The 14,125-nt window shown below is 44.1% G+C and overlaps 1 protein-coding gene across 2 annotated transcripts in view; it reads right to left on the bottom strand.

The window, feature by feature from the left end:
• PIR121 (transcription activator) overlaps window positions 1-14,125 on the bottom strand; it is a 312,434-nt gene that overhangs the window by 137,208 nt on the left and 161,101 nt on the right. For both annotated transcript variants that reach the window (XM_087382159.1, XM_087382158.1), the window contains exons 13-14: window positions 11,933-12,145; window positions 11,546-11,757 (exon numbers count right to left, since the gene is read on the bottom strand). In XM_087382159.1, the coding sequence (XP_087238285.1) occupies window positions 11,546-11,757; window positions 11,933-12,145 (425 nt within the window). The remainder of the gene's footprint in view (window positions 1-11,545; window positions 11,758-11,932; window positions 12,146-14,125) is intronic.

Below are 14,125 nucleotides of genomic sequence, written 5' to 3' on the forward strand. Positions count from 1 at the left end.
ACAACCTTGGATGCAAGATCAAGCTTGGTTGAACTCCAAAAGATAATTTTTATCCTTATAGACTCCAACACCGGCGCAAATTGTTGTATGGAGAGATACCCATGACGACTAGGCACCCGAAATACCTGACAAGAACACCCCTTTGAACCCAAGTGAAACCAATGTCCTTTCTCCAATCAGGGGTGTCCTCGTCACTGATCCAAAAGCCATTGGATTTATGCCAATTTATGTGTGTGTCCCGCAGCAGTGCAAAATATTTCCAAGGCTGTCCTGAAAGAAGTGAGTGTATGTGTCGTTGCATCCAAATAAACAGCCATATCCTCTGTCAGCCCACTGTCCAAAAGTTCTTCATCCTATCTCAGGGAAAGTCTCAAGCCAAATATATCAGCTTGAGATCTAATATAGATGCTCATCGCTTCAGCCATGAATATAAAGAGGAACGAAGCTAGAGGGCAGCCCTGGCGGACTGATGTAATAATGTGGAACCTATATCCCCTGACCCCAACAATAACCACCTGGCTATGGGCTGATCTGTAGAAGGAGGATACCCCTCGAATCCATGCATCTGAAAATCTCCAAAAACCCCAATCTACCCTATCATAAGCTTTCTCAATATCCAAGAGTAGAGTGGCCTATCTCTGGCTGCTCTGCATAGCCTACTCAGAAGTCTCCCAAAATGAAAAAATATTATCAAAGATGCTCCTGTCACGAATAAGATCTAGGAGCATGAGCTGCAAGTGTAGGCTGATCGCTTTCGTCAGAACTTTGTAGCAAGTGCCTAAAAGAGTAATCGGTCTCCACTGACACACTAAGTTCTGGCTGCCCCCTTTTGGAATAAAGAGAATGAGAATCTATAGTTGATTATGGCATCTCACCAGAGTCCCAAACGCCTTGCAAGGCTGACGTAATGTGATCCCCAATCAAATCCCAAAAAGTAACTAAAAAAGGAGAAGGTAAGCCCATACGAACCTCGGCACTTGCCCTTAAGAAGGGCAAGGAGAGTCTTGAACTCTATGTTGGTCATGTAACATGAGTTCTATGAATTGTACATATCAAACAGGACAGGAAAACACTGTTAGGGTGCCCAAATCCATTATAAAGGTGCATCTAGTGTGGCCTGCATATCTGGTTTCACCAACATAGGAATACACTACCATACAACATATCTGGCACCATCTATGGCCTGTGTGTCAAAATCTCATATCAAAAAGGAGGCATAAAAATCTATATTTATGTATATGACGGCATCGAATCACTCTGTAAAACCCCATCTAAGTCAATAAGTTGCGAGACATATTTCCTAGTGGTCTAGGTTGGAGAGAGGTCCTGCTTCCTCTGTGGTTTCTAGAAGGATTTCAAAAACCTTCTAGATGATCGTCAACTCCAAGTAGTGAGTCACCTCAGAGGAAGGGAAGGGAGAATTCAGTGGAGTGATGTAGCCATACCCTTAGATTGGATTCATGCTGGTCCCAAGCCTCACTTTAGCTCTACTTGGCTTGGAGCCTTATGAGATCAGGGGCCCCACTGCCAGTCATAGGACTATGACTATCAGCAAACAGGGATAACTTGGTCTTTGATGTTCATTATGGGGCAAGGTTGTCCACGCCTAAGGATGATATTCCTATGAATATTGCATTTCAGCCTATCAGGATTGTGGGTCATGTGGAGCAATGTTTTTTGGCATCAGGACGGTATCTAGCCAGATCACAATCCCTTGGGTACATGGATGATTTGACTCTACGAAAGTGTCCCCATACAGCATTTGCTGTGGAACTTCGGAGAGCGGAAATGGATTGATCCAAGGCAAGGAGAGAAGAGCCTTCCCTTCTTTCGTTACACGGTTCGTAATGCTAGGAAGTTCCAGCGCATCTTTAGAGCCAAGAAGCTGCCTAAGGCTCCTCATTGGGAGAATTTTCAGATTTCTAGTGACTTAAAAAATCCCTTTGGAAGAATCTCTAGAACTTTGTCATCACGAATACAAAAATCGTTGTTTTCATTTGGTATTGTACTCATGGAGGGATTACAATGAACCAGTGGGGGTCCTTGTTCAAGGCACTTACTTGTATTTGTTGCCTTTCTGTTGAAGAGTCATTGCTTATGGGACTGTAAACAAGCGAGGATCATCAGGAAGAGGATTGCTAGTTTATTGAGAACCTTGACACCATCTCCCTTCTTCATGACCTGGGGTTTACTGGCTTGTCTTTTTCTTTCAAGGCCCCAAGTGTTTTATGAGAGACATGAATCTTCTTGGGCTCTCTTGGCTCAACGACATTCAGTTCAGTCATGCTCTCTAGATGATGTTCTTTGATTCACCTTACAGACCTGCACATGCCTCTATGGATACTTAGGGAGATTTTGACAAGCATATTGGCATGGCATATTTGGAGATCCAGATACAAAAAGGCCTTGCATGGTACCCAGGTACACCCTACACACACATTGGCCAATATTTGAACATTTTTCAAAACAAAAAACTCATTAAATCCTTGCACAAACATGGATTATAGTTAGCCTTCTTTTCCTACCCCCTTTATGGATTATATGTAAGGCATCGTCATGAAACTTTGCAAATACCTTTACCATGCTTAAATACTACATCCTGAACTCTATACCCTATACCCTAACCCTAATTAATTAAATTTTTATCAAATGGAAGTAAGCCCAAAGCTTTGTAGAAAGCTTCAACATTTTCTCTAGATAGAGCCTAGGTGCAAAATTTTACAACATTCTAATGTCTAGGACTGTATATCAAACTAATCTCTCTCTAGCAAGAGAATAATGTATCTCTTGTTTCATGTGTGCATGAATATACGGTTTTGTGCCACAACATTAGCACTTTTAGTGAGTATGGGAGTAGATGGCTACAAACCAAAACGAAGATCTGCCATCAATCTCCTTAGCCTTACACACTCTATTAAAGTTGTAATGATTCCCTATACTCAGCTTCTCAAGATGGTGTTGCAACAGTGGATTATTTATTGCTCAAGCTAGAAATGCAAAAAACGCACAATAAAGAATCAATTTCCACTAGTAGAGTATCTCGTATCATAACACCCAGCCAAGTTTGAATCACTAAAAGCATAAATGTCAAAGTCACCCCGCCTGGCATAATACAGACACACAGATTGAGTACCCTGCAAGAATCTGAAAACATGCTTTATAGCACTCCAATGCTGTGTCTTTGGGCTGGGCATTTACCTGCTTGAGTGGGATACATTATACTAACTATCTCGATAGGTATTGCAAAGATAAATAAGGCATCCAACAGCCTGGATGGTGCAATGAGGAGAATTCATTTAGTGAAACCTTAGCACATGATAAAGAAGCACCGCCTAGCATTGACTGGCTAACAGATGAGGATGATAAGCCTGAAAACTCTGAGGATGATAGCAAAGCTACAGCAGTCCGCATTAGTCATCGTAGACGTCACACTCTTATTACATTTAACTCGCGAGATTTAAAACTCAAGATCCTACGACAGTCGTACAAGCTGAAAGGAACTAACCTATGGATAGCTTAGGAACTTACAAGAGCTCAACCGATGGATAAAGTAACGGAATTAGCCAAGGTTAAGGCTGCCAGGAAGGATGGAAAGTGGGCAATGTACCGCGGCGAGAATAGCACCCATTAAGGAATTTAAATCAAAACCAAAAGACTCACTCTTAAAATGATGTACAGCCAATTATACATATGGTTTTTCCAAGACATAACTGAAGTACTCTAAATAACTACAGTTGCAGAATTCGCCATGACACCTCTCCAGGTTGATGCCATGTTTCAAACAATGACTTTCATCCATAGAGTCTGGGACTTCCGAGGTTGGCCCTAGAGTCATCCAGATGACTCGCAGAGAGTGGGTCAGACACATGGTATGCACGCATATCTACATGGCTTGCCAGGCACGGTATCCGGATGGACAGGCTTCCCCCCTTTCAGTACAACATGGATGCACCTCCTGAGTCACCTGCGAGATGAGATCAACCGTATCATACGGTTAGACATCCTCCAGCTTCACACATCCCAGACTTGGGGGTGGGGGGAATAGGAGCTCCCCACCAAGACCCAGTTTTATCACGACCACTTCCTGAGAGTATCAGAGGAGGGATTCATTATTAGACCCCAGTATCTCGAGGATAGAGGAGTCTCTCATGCACTGAGGATTGCCATTGGTCAAATGCGTCCCATCAGCTGAGGATCGAGGCAGGGAGAGCAGCGGGTATACCTAGAGAGCAGTGGGTCTGACCGCTATGTACGGTGGGGACAGTTGAGACAGAGGAGCATTTTCATTGTGTTTGCCCAGCCTACTACGAGATTCAGGGACGCTACCACTGTCTCTACCTAGAGGGGAGTGGCTTCGGTCCTTTATCACGACTGATCCATTTCCATGACCAGGTCTGTATCGGCCTTTATCTGATGGAGATGCGGCGACACAGGGAGACGCTTCTACGACAGATCACAGAGCAACGGGGGATGGTCAGACCACTATATAACATAGAGGGTGAACGGGCACACTGGCATGTCACAGACTTCTATACATTTGAGTCAGCCCTCGGACATAGTGGAGTGGAGGAAGAGGAGCTAGCCGATCTGGATGAAGCCGGCACAGTACCAACGAGAGAGGGGCGCAGTGGCTACATGTGCGACGGAGAGCCCCCAGAGTACACTCTATTGAGATCCGACCCATCACAGCTTTCCTCAGGGGAGACCGACAGAGACGAGGGGTCACTCTAGACATAGCTCAGAGAGTCCAGAGAGCGAGAAGACCGAGACCCCCACTGCAACGCGAGACAGCTCTACAGACGCAAATACGAGACATCTTTGCAGCCCACCAGAGAGCCATCACTGTACCAAGCTTCGATTTCGTCCCAGTGCCTGGATAGATTGATTGATATGGCCCACTTGTTGGGATATCTCAAGGTGTATGCCCCAGGCACACCTTGGCTTCTATGTGTGTGTGCTAAAGGCACAGTTAGGTGCCCATAAGCACTGTTAGGCGGTGGTAGATGCCACATAGGCTGATTGAGAGATTCTAGCAGCTGATTGAGCAAATGATTGTGGAGCTTGGTCGCTCATGTAGAGGTGCCTACATATGGACCTCACCCTTCTTCATTCTATAAGCAGTCTCTTGTTTTGTGTTCAGCTTCATGCTTTCCTTTCACTTCTCCAACATGGTATCAGAGCACTATGATCCTCCTTGAGCCCATTTATGCCATGTCATCATCATCTTCTTCTTCTTCTTCCCCACCTTCCTCTCCATTTTGCCCCTTTCTACCCAACCACTTGGAGGGCTGAATTCTCCTCCTACAGGTGACCTCTTCTAGAGTCCTTCTGGCTGGAGAAACCCTTCATATAGGCGACCTTCCACGTCAGAGCAATTAGGAAATGGTGCCCTCAGACCCGCGCAACAGCCGCTTTCTTTCTGACGCCATTTCGTGCAATACGACTTGTTGGAGCAACCATTTTAAAATTCCTCTGAGCCACGCTTGCACAACAACATGAGCTAGCCCCTGTCCAAATTTGAAGTGAAATGGTCCACCAAGGAGGGAGCAAATGCGAAAAAACAGTCCAGATGATGCAATGGCAGTATTGCTCAAAAGTATGCATGAAGATTATGATCATGTTGTCACCACATTGAAAAATCTTCCTAATCCTACTCTTGAAGGTCTTATTACTGCCCTTCGAGAAGAAGAAAGGCACAAGGAACTCCGGAGAGGCAATGACACAGCCTATGCCATAAAAACTCAAATGGGCAAGTTTCCACCTTGCAAACATTGTGGGAAGACCAATCACCTCTCAAAAGATTGCTTCAAGATCAATCCTTGCAAATATTGTGGCAAAAACAATCACCATGAAAAGTTTTGTAAGGCCAAGAAGGAAGCAACTACAAAACCAAAAACTGCCAATTTACTTTCGGTTGATGTGCCTCCACAAGATGAGGCCTCCTATGATGATTATGCTTTTTGAACCAACTCCACATATGCTCCATATCTCTCTTTTATGTTGAGTCAAGATACTCTGCCTGGATAGTCCTCCAAAATGAATGGAATAAACTATTGTGTTCTTTGTAAACACCTCTAGTCACCATATGATGTAGGCCATGTGTATGTGTTTAGCTCCATGGTACCTCTTGCAGACATTGTGTGCATGTACATGCAGGGGAGATAACAATTGGGGGGTCTTATGTATCCCTTTGTTTACTTCACACCCTTGGGAACCCTCAGAAGACACATGGTAGTCAGCTAATAGAAGAGAGATGAGAAGAGACACCAGGATACAAGGCTCTCTATGAGTATCAGTTCTCTTTAGATCACATCTTAGACCGATTATATCAGTGATATGGACGAAGGAACATGGGCCCACATGTGGCTACAAGTTCAAGCACCTAAGACACGACGGATTTTCATCCGCAGTATGCTACTTCTCCCCGAACACATCATGATGCATGCAGTCACCAAAGAGGCCACAGCCCATACGAAATGATAGCTGGTGGTATCACGGCATTCTCTAGGAGGGGAGAGATTCTCCTACTAGGTAACTTCAATGCACGTACGGGAAGCAAGCAGGTCAGAAAGCTTGACTGGGATGAGCACAGTGGATTACCTAATGGGCTTCCTAGCCTTTGCAGCATATGCACATGATTTCACTATATCCCCCCCCCCCCAACTTGGCACTGACCACTCCTATCTGGCATTCAACATATTGACCACCATGCCGACCAAAGGACGAGACCATTGGCCCCCACCAACAGTGTTCAGATACATGTCCACCATACTCTTGTGAGTCTATATGAGCCACATATCCTGTGAGCTGCCGACCTCATTAAAGGATGATATAGACCGCCCAAGTCTCAAACACTTTGGTATCAATGGTTCAGGCTGCCGCCATCAAATCTTTCCCAACGTTTCAATCTACAGCACCTCCCCAAGCTGGGAAAATGCCCCAGGTTTGCTGATGACTGCCAAGAGATATGATCTCGTCTCTCATGCGAGCAGGCTTTGAGGCACCTTACGACACATCAGGCACAATGGACATTACGGCACTTGCAACAGCGTAAGAGACGGACCTTCCTCTCACATAGAATGGATGAGGTCATCACTTCCTTTCGAGGAGGGGATCCCACTAATGCAAGGTGCTTTTATGAGGGCAAGCCATCACAAATCCAGGCATCTGGCACACGTATGCAGCCTCACTTTACGACCTTCCCACCCAGGCACCAGTAGATATGTCTTCTCTGCCCAGGCGTACCACATCCCTCCTATTCACTGCACAGACTGTTCGCGCTGCGCTGTACTGGCTCCATAACCGAAAAGCCTAGGACCATAAGGGTTTGCGGACTTGGTACTTTGCACATGGGTAGGAGCTTTTAGCTCTGATCTTGGCATAGATGTTCAACCGTGTAGGATGCCACATTCCCCCTTGCTTTGAGCACTACCACCATAGTACCGATACACAAAGGAAGGATGCCCCCTCTCATTTGACACTCTTTAGGCTCTACATTGATGAGATCACCTTTATTGACCGCCTAGGAGGTGAGGAATCCTTGCATGCTGATCTAATGATATAAGTACTATTGTACACAAACGACATACTCCTCATTTCCTCCTCAACGGAAGCCTACAAAGACACCTAGATGCTCCAGACGTGTTTTACAGAGATAGAGAGACCTGACAGTCAAACTTGGCAAGACCAAGGTTATGTCTTCAACACCTCATGGGCAGTCCACAAACATCCCATAACTGTGATGCTCTGCCAGTGTAATCCCTCCTGATCCAACGACTGAGTAATAGTGAGTCTGTGAGAGGTGTTTGAGATACAGTATAAGAGAGGTGCTACTACTCCTCTCACTCCAAAACATATGCCCTGCTCACAGAAGCATCCATATCACCGAACAGTAGTCAGTATCAATATGGCTCCTAGAGGATAGACCAAAGGGGGGGCATGGAGGATTAGGTTGCATAAATTGTGCTATCAACATTGATTTGCAGAGGTTTCCATCTTTGAGCTACTCAACAGTATGCCAGAAACACTTGCTGATAGATTGTATGTGCCATTCAAAAGTGCTTTAACAAAGGATTTGCTTCTTCTTGCTAACTTTCATGGAAACAAGTATATTGTCAACATATTTATTAATTATTCTTCTTGAAGAACTTGACTCTAGAGAGGGCTCTAGAAAGAAGAAAGAAAAAAAGTTTATCAAAGTCTTCGGAAGAACGATGGGTCTATGAGACTATAAGAAACAACCTGATACAACAAACTGAAAGGGTGGAGCTACAAGCGAGCATCATCATCCATGCTAGATGCTAAATACTACATAGTCATAAAAGCATTAGCACTAAATAGTCCTAACATCAACATCATCATCATCTATATCATCATCATCATAATGTCACACCAGCATCAACATCACCTACATCATCATCATCATCAGGATAGAGTTTGTGCAGGAGCTTTAGAATATCTAGGGTCTCTCCAAGCCTGCAGAATGGCTCTCATGATTTGGAGTTTAGTACCAGCAACCTGGGGAAGTGGTCCATATCTACAAGTGATTATCTCCTCTGTGATCTCCTAACCTCAACTAAACCAATCACCAATGCTACACAAACCCTAAGAGTGCCATCGTGCCAATTTGAACCTCCACTCTTTGTTAGGAAATGGAGTCAATTTGAGTGACTTTTAGTGTGTTCTAGAGTAGTACTATACTACTTTATATCCTAGAGTGCCACGTGTCACTATGGGACTTATCCCATATACATTTGACACTTAGAGTGTGTGTGCCTATCCTATAAAGGCATTGTACTTTCATTGTCATAATCATCAAGCCTCATGCCTTTCTTGATCATGTAAATACTTTGCTTGGTTGTATATTTCTTTATCGCATTATTTCATTTCCATTATGCTTTCCTAGTCTTGCTTTTCCTTTCCATTCCATTCCATGTCTTGCATCTTCATATGGTATCAGAGCTAGAGTATCTTCCAAGAGGTTGAGGTAAGAGATTGAGGACATTGAAGCCTCTCTCCCTCATTCCCCTTGGAGGAATGGCTTCTCCAATTCCATCTTGAGCTCTACTCTCTCCACCCTGAGCCTCACTAACAATGGCAACTCAACTCAAGGCTTGTGGCAACTCCAATGGTGTGAGGCAGCTCAGCTCCTTTCATGGCAGCCCCATGCTTCGCTTCTAGGCGCCATTCTCTTGGCCTAGTGCCCAGCTCGCAGCAAGCAGCAAGCCCGTCATTCTGCCCGCTTCTCTACGAATAGCCGTACAACAGTACGGACTGTTGTGCTGTACAGTCTGCCCGTACAACTTGACCGCTCCTCCTCTCTACCCGCTGATGTTCTGCCCGCCATCCCTTCCTCTCCCACATCTCCATTGTACCCACCATTTTTTCCTCTGTCCGTCATTTTTCCCATTTCTTTCTCAGCCCTCCATTTCTCCCTCAGCTCGCTTATGTCCTTCATTCTATCCATCACTCTTCTCTCTCCTAGCTACCAGCTTTTCAGCGGATACTACACAAGCTCTTGCCTCCACAAGCAAATGGAGACCTAGGCCATCGACTCCACCAGCACGACAAAAGACATTCAAGCCATTCAAGTGCACTTACTGCAACTAGCTTGGTCATACGGAGGACAGGTGTTACCAAAAGCTTGCTCAACAACAATCGAAGGATCATGCCAGTTGGGTGGCATCCGCCACTAGTGATGATGCAGACGAAGATGACCCGCCGACACAGGATCATGCTCTTACAGTCTGTCTCCCGCATCTAGAGGATGATGGAGATCATGATTTTAACCCAGAAAGTCTGATGCGAGTGGAGCCAAAATTGAGCTGTCCTACCCTGCTGCAACTCCTCCAATCTCTCCTATGCTGCAAATAGCTAGCCTCTAAGGAAAAGTGAGTCCAGGAAACTTTGTACCAAACCCTGCAATCTATGATGATGTAGATGATATAGATCCTGAAACAGAAAATCTTGGACTTTGACGCTTACCATGCTCTTGGTCTAGACGCACATAACCTAAGCAACACCCAGACATGATCCGAGAGACAAAATCTGGTAGAATTACCTAGCCCCAATGACCAACATAGAATTTGTCTAATCTGAGCCGTGGGAGATCCCCGACCGAGAGAACTGTAGACTATCTACTAGATTAGAGAAGTCATCCAAGCAAGATGCATCATGACGACCAGCATGGATCAAGACACAATCCCACTCTATCCTCTCTCTGTCTAACAGTCCTAAGACAGTCTCTGAGAATCTGCCATATAGACACTCCTGTGATGTATTTGCGGCCTCACATTCAATGAAATGATGGACAGTCGAGACATAACATGGAAGTCAGAGGTGCCATTGGCATCAACATAGATATCACCTTGAGGAAGGAGCAATCCACAAACTCTCTCTAACTGAGGCCCACACCCGACTCAACGGAAAAATGATAGCATTCTACTCCTTCCTAGCAATGAGCCTTGAAAGGGTTTCTTCACTTAGAAATTCAAGGCTACACTCCCGACAGAGATGATGACTTGCTTCTAAGCATAAGATGGATTTTCACAGATGCCCATAGTTGGCTTCCATCATCTCCCCACTTCGCAACAGTTATCGAAGCCTAGTATCAGATCAGAGTCTACTTTTCACAGGTTCCCCCTCAGACTCAATATGAGAGGGACAGCCAGAAATGAGTGCTTTGTCGACAATTTAGGGCAAATAGGAGAACTCAATCGTAGACACTTGGAGAGTCTTCAGCGGGCAGCCTTCACTAAAGCGGCACATCATCACCCAGGATTTATGGGACACATCATCACTCAAAGGGCACGCTCCAATTGTATCAGCTTTAGTTTGTGTGTTTTTTGGTTTTTACATAAAACTTATATAGCTTGATTAGGCCCCTTCAATTGAACACTTTGGCTTCTGACCTTGACTTGCATGCCCTTGATGGCATGTATGTGAGTCTTGATTGATGTGCAAAATTCCATGAGGTAATTACAAAAGGGACTTTCACAAATAGTGTAGCGCAATTACTGACAAGGATCCATGGTGAATGATGACACTCCAAAACCAAGGTCAAGCACCACTACTGCAAATTCATTAGGCCAAACGATTGCAATGAAGCCCACAGAAACTGACAGTCGAACACTGGTGAAGGGACTGATGGTTGCAACAGGTGGGTCAACTACTCAGGAATTCTGTGCTAGTATGCAACCCCATCCAGAGCAACTGGCATCTACCAGGTACAACTACATTTTATCCAGAATCAAAGAGAGACAGACTGACTCTTGAACAGTATGCGCCAGTGATCAAGGAATTTTACTAGTAGAAGAGTAAATATAGAGCAGATATAGAATGGCATTAGGCCAGTGGTAACAGTCATTACAACCTCCATGTTTTTGTTTGCTTATCACAGTTTTATGGGGAAGAATTCAATCAAACTCGATTCCCACTTTATCTAATGTTAATGTGCAACATAAGACTAGCTTGAGAAGGAGAAAAGACAAAATATACAAAGAAAACAAGTTAGCACATAGCTCGAATGAATAATTTAAATACGTACCGACCAAGTTCTTTCTTTTTCTTAAAGGATGTCCGAAGCATTGTTGCCAACCTATTCTGCACCAACTCCTGAACCTGAGAGTGAATTGACTCCCATATGCTATCTGCCACACATGTGTCAACCCTCTCCATCATGCTTCCAATGCCTTTGATATAACTTGTAAGTTCCACCATTGCCTTGCGTTCATCCTGAGTGTAGTTGCATCGGACAACCTACCAGAAAAAAGAACACACGTGAGCATATATAGTTTGCAAAGACCTCAGTAATTGTTTCAAATCATTTGAGAGGCTAAGCACAATTGTTAAAACCCTGACAATGAAGAACTGTCATAAAATAGCCCATTCATCTCCTCAACGATGGAGAACGTTGAAAAAAAACATATTCTACCTTTTCATAGTCTGACACTTGAATTGATTGATCCTGGTCAACTGGGCAACCATCCTTGCAGGGCCTGGAAAACTTCCAAGCACATTGCTCCCACACACGACCAGTCCATTTATTTAGAAGCTGGAATCCTTCGACAATCATGTCATACATATTGTCTTTGATCTCTTTGCTGACCATATCATCAACAACAGTTGCCAACTTTAACAGCTGGAGCTGCCAAAATCAAACCAGTTGGCTAAGGATATTATCAAAACACATGGTGCAGACACAGTGCATTCCATAATAAGCTACAAGGTCCATAATTCGACAACTTCTCCTAAGGGATGGTTAACACTGAAAAGTTTTAACAGAAAGAGACCTCTCTATCACCAGCTCCGAGAGTGTAAGAACAACAAATAAAGCCTACCCATATTGTGAGTTTGTACTCCTCTTCAAAATGACCACAGATATTGCAATGTCTTGTTGGATCACTGGAGATGTGAGACTTTGTGGTGCTTATTCACTAAATGAAGAGCTTATGGTCATTGGGCAATAAGAAATACACTGTAATGTACGGACTCTAGAGCATTCCATGTGTTATCATTTGATGACCCTCACAACAGAGTCACATTCATTTATCCTCCTTGTCAACAATATTCACTTATCTACTTTGAAAAGGATTGTCTACATGTGAGGCTTCTCTGGCATGTAAAGCAAGGAACATCTAATTGGCACACATGGACGTGTGAAAGAATTCGTGAACATTCTCTTTACAGCATGGTTTTCAAAAGAGAAGTATGCAATCAAGAAAAAATCTATCTCAAATCCACAAGTTCTAAATTAATTTGAATAATCACATACTAAGAGATTAATAGCCCCTTAGCTAGTGGGAACTAACAGCACATCAATCATTAGAACAGAGTGGAATTGAGTGGAATTGTAGTTTGATAGAATTTGTTGGGAGGAGAAAGAGAACCGAGAGCAAAGGAGAGAGAGAGCTGAGAGTCAATAACACAGTATGTGGTGGGTGCTAACTCACCCTGAGCGGTCTGAAGTTCTTATTAAGAAGAATGGTATATGTATACAAGGGTATGAACCCAGGCCATTGGCCTTTACCCCAACAACCTCCCACTTAAAGGCCAATGTGCCTTTAAGGGAGAAGATGGACATCCTAATGTCATCCGACGCCCATCAACACTCTGCAGTATAAACTCTTCATAAGAAGATATGCAGGGTTATCATCTGTATGAGTCTTGACAAGCCGAATACGCTTGTCCTCAAGCACTTCCCTGATGACCGAGGACTGATGTATCCTTCCTCCCAAAGCAAATGCATAAATCCCTTGTACCATTCAAGTATCTCAAGATACTCTTCACTGTCCCAATGCTTCTTGCCAAGATTAGCCATATACCTGCTAATAACTCCCACTACATAAGCAATATCTGGACGTGTAGTAACCATGGCATACATCAAGCTGCCAATTGCGGATGCATGAGGGATCTTTGCCATTTCAGCTTGCTACTCATCAGTCTTAGGCCTGTCCTCTTGGCCGAGTTTCACATATGCAGGCAATGGGGTACTTATGGACTTCCCCCTCTCCATATTGAGATGTTCAAGAACCTTGCCAATATACTCCTTCTGAGATAAATAAAGGAGTTTCCCGCTTCTATCTCGAATAATCCTCATACCAAGTATGTGACTGGCATCACCCAAGTCCATATCGAAGGTCGCATGCAACTTTTGCTTCAAAGCATCCACATCATGAGTAGATTGCCCAGCAATCAGCATGTCATCAACATATAGGATCAAAATCAGAAGGCTACCATCCAATTCCTTCTTAGTATAGAGGCAATGATTTGTCTCACTTCTTCTGTATCCTTGGGATCTCATAAATGCATCAAACTTATGGTACCACTCCCTTGGAGCTTGCTTCAGCCCATAAAGGCTCTTCTAAAGCACAACAAACCCTTCTGACTGTTGCATATAGATGTCCTCATGGAGGTCTCCATGCAAGAAAGCTGTCTTGACATCCATCTGGGCAAGCTCCATGTCCTCCCTGGAAACCAATGCAAGCAATATACGAAGAGTAGTCATTTTCACCACTGGGAAAAAGATCTCATCAGAATCAATGCCCTTCTCCTGCTTGAAGCCCTTAAATACCAATCTTGTAGGCAATGCATCTGTAGGAGACATCTTCAACTTGTACACCCATTT

Source organism: Dipteris shenzhenensis, chromosome 12, assembly GCF_047967505.1.
Source record: "Dipteris shenzhenensis isolate YYH24624 ecotype China chromosome 12, Dip_SZ_1.0, whole genome shotgun sequence".
In the NCBI taxonomy this organism is placed as follows: domain Eukaryota; kingdom Viridiplantae; phylum Streptophyta; class Polypodiopsida; order Gleicheniales; family Dipteridaceae; genus Dipteris; species Dipteris shenzhenensis.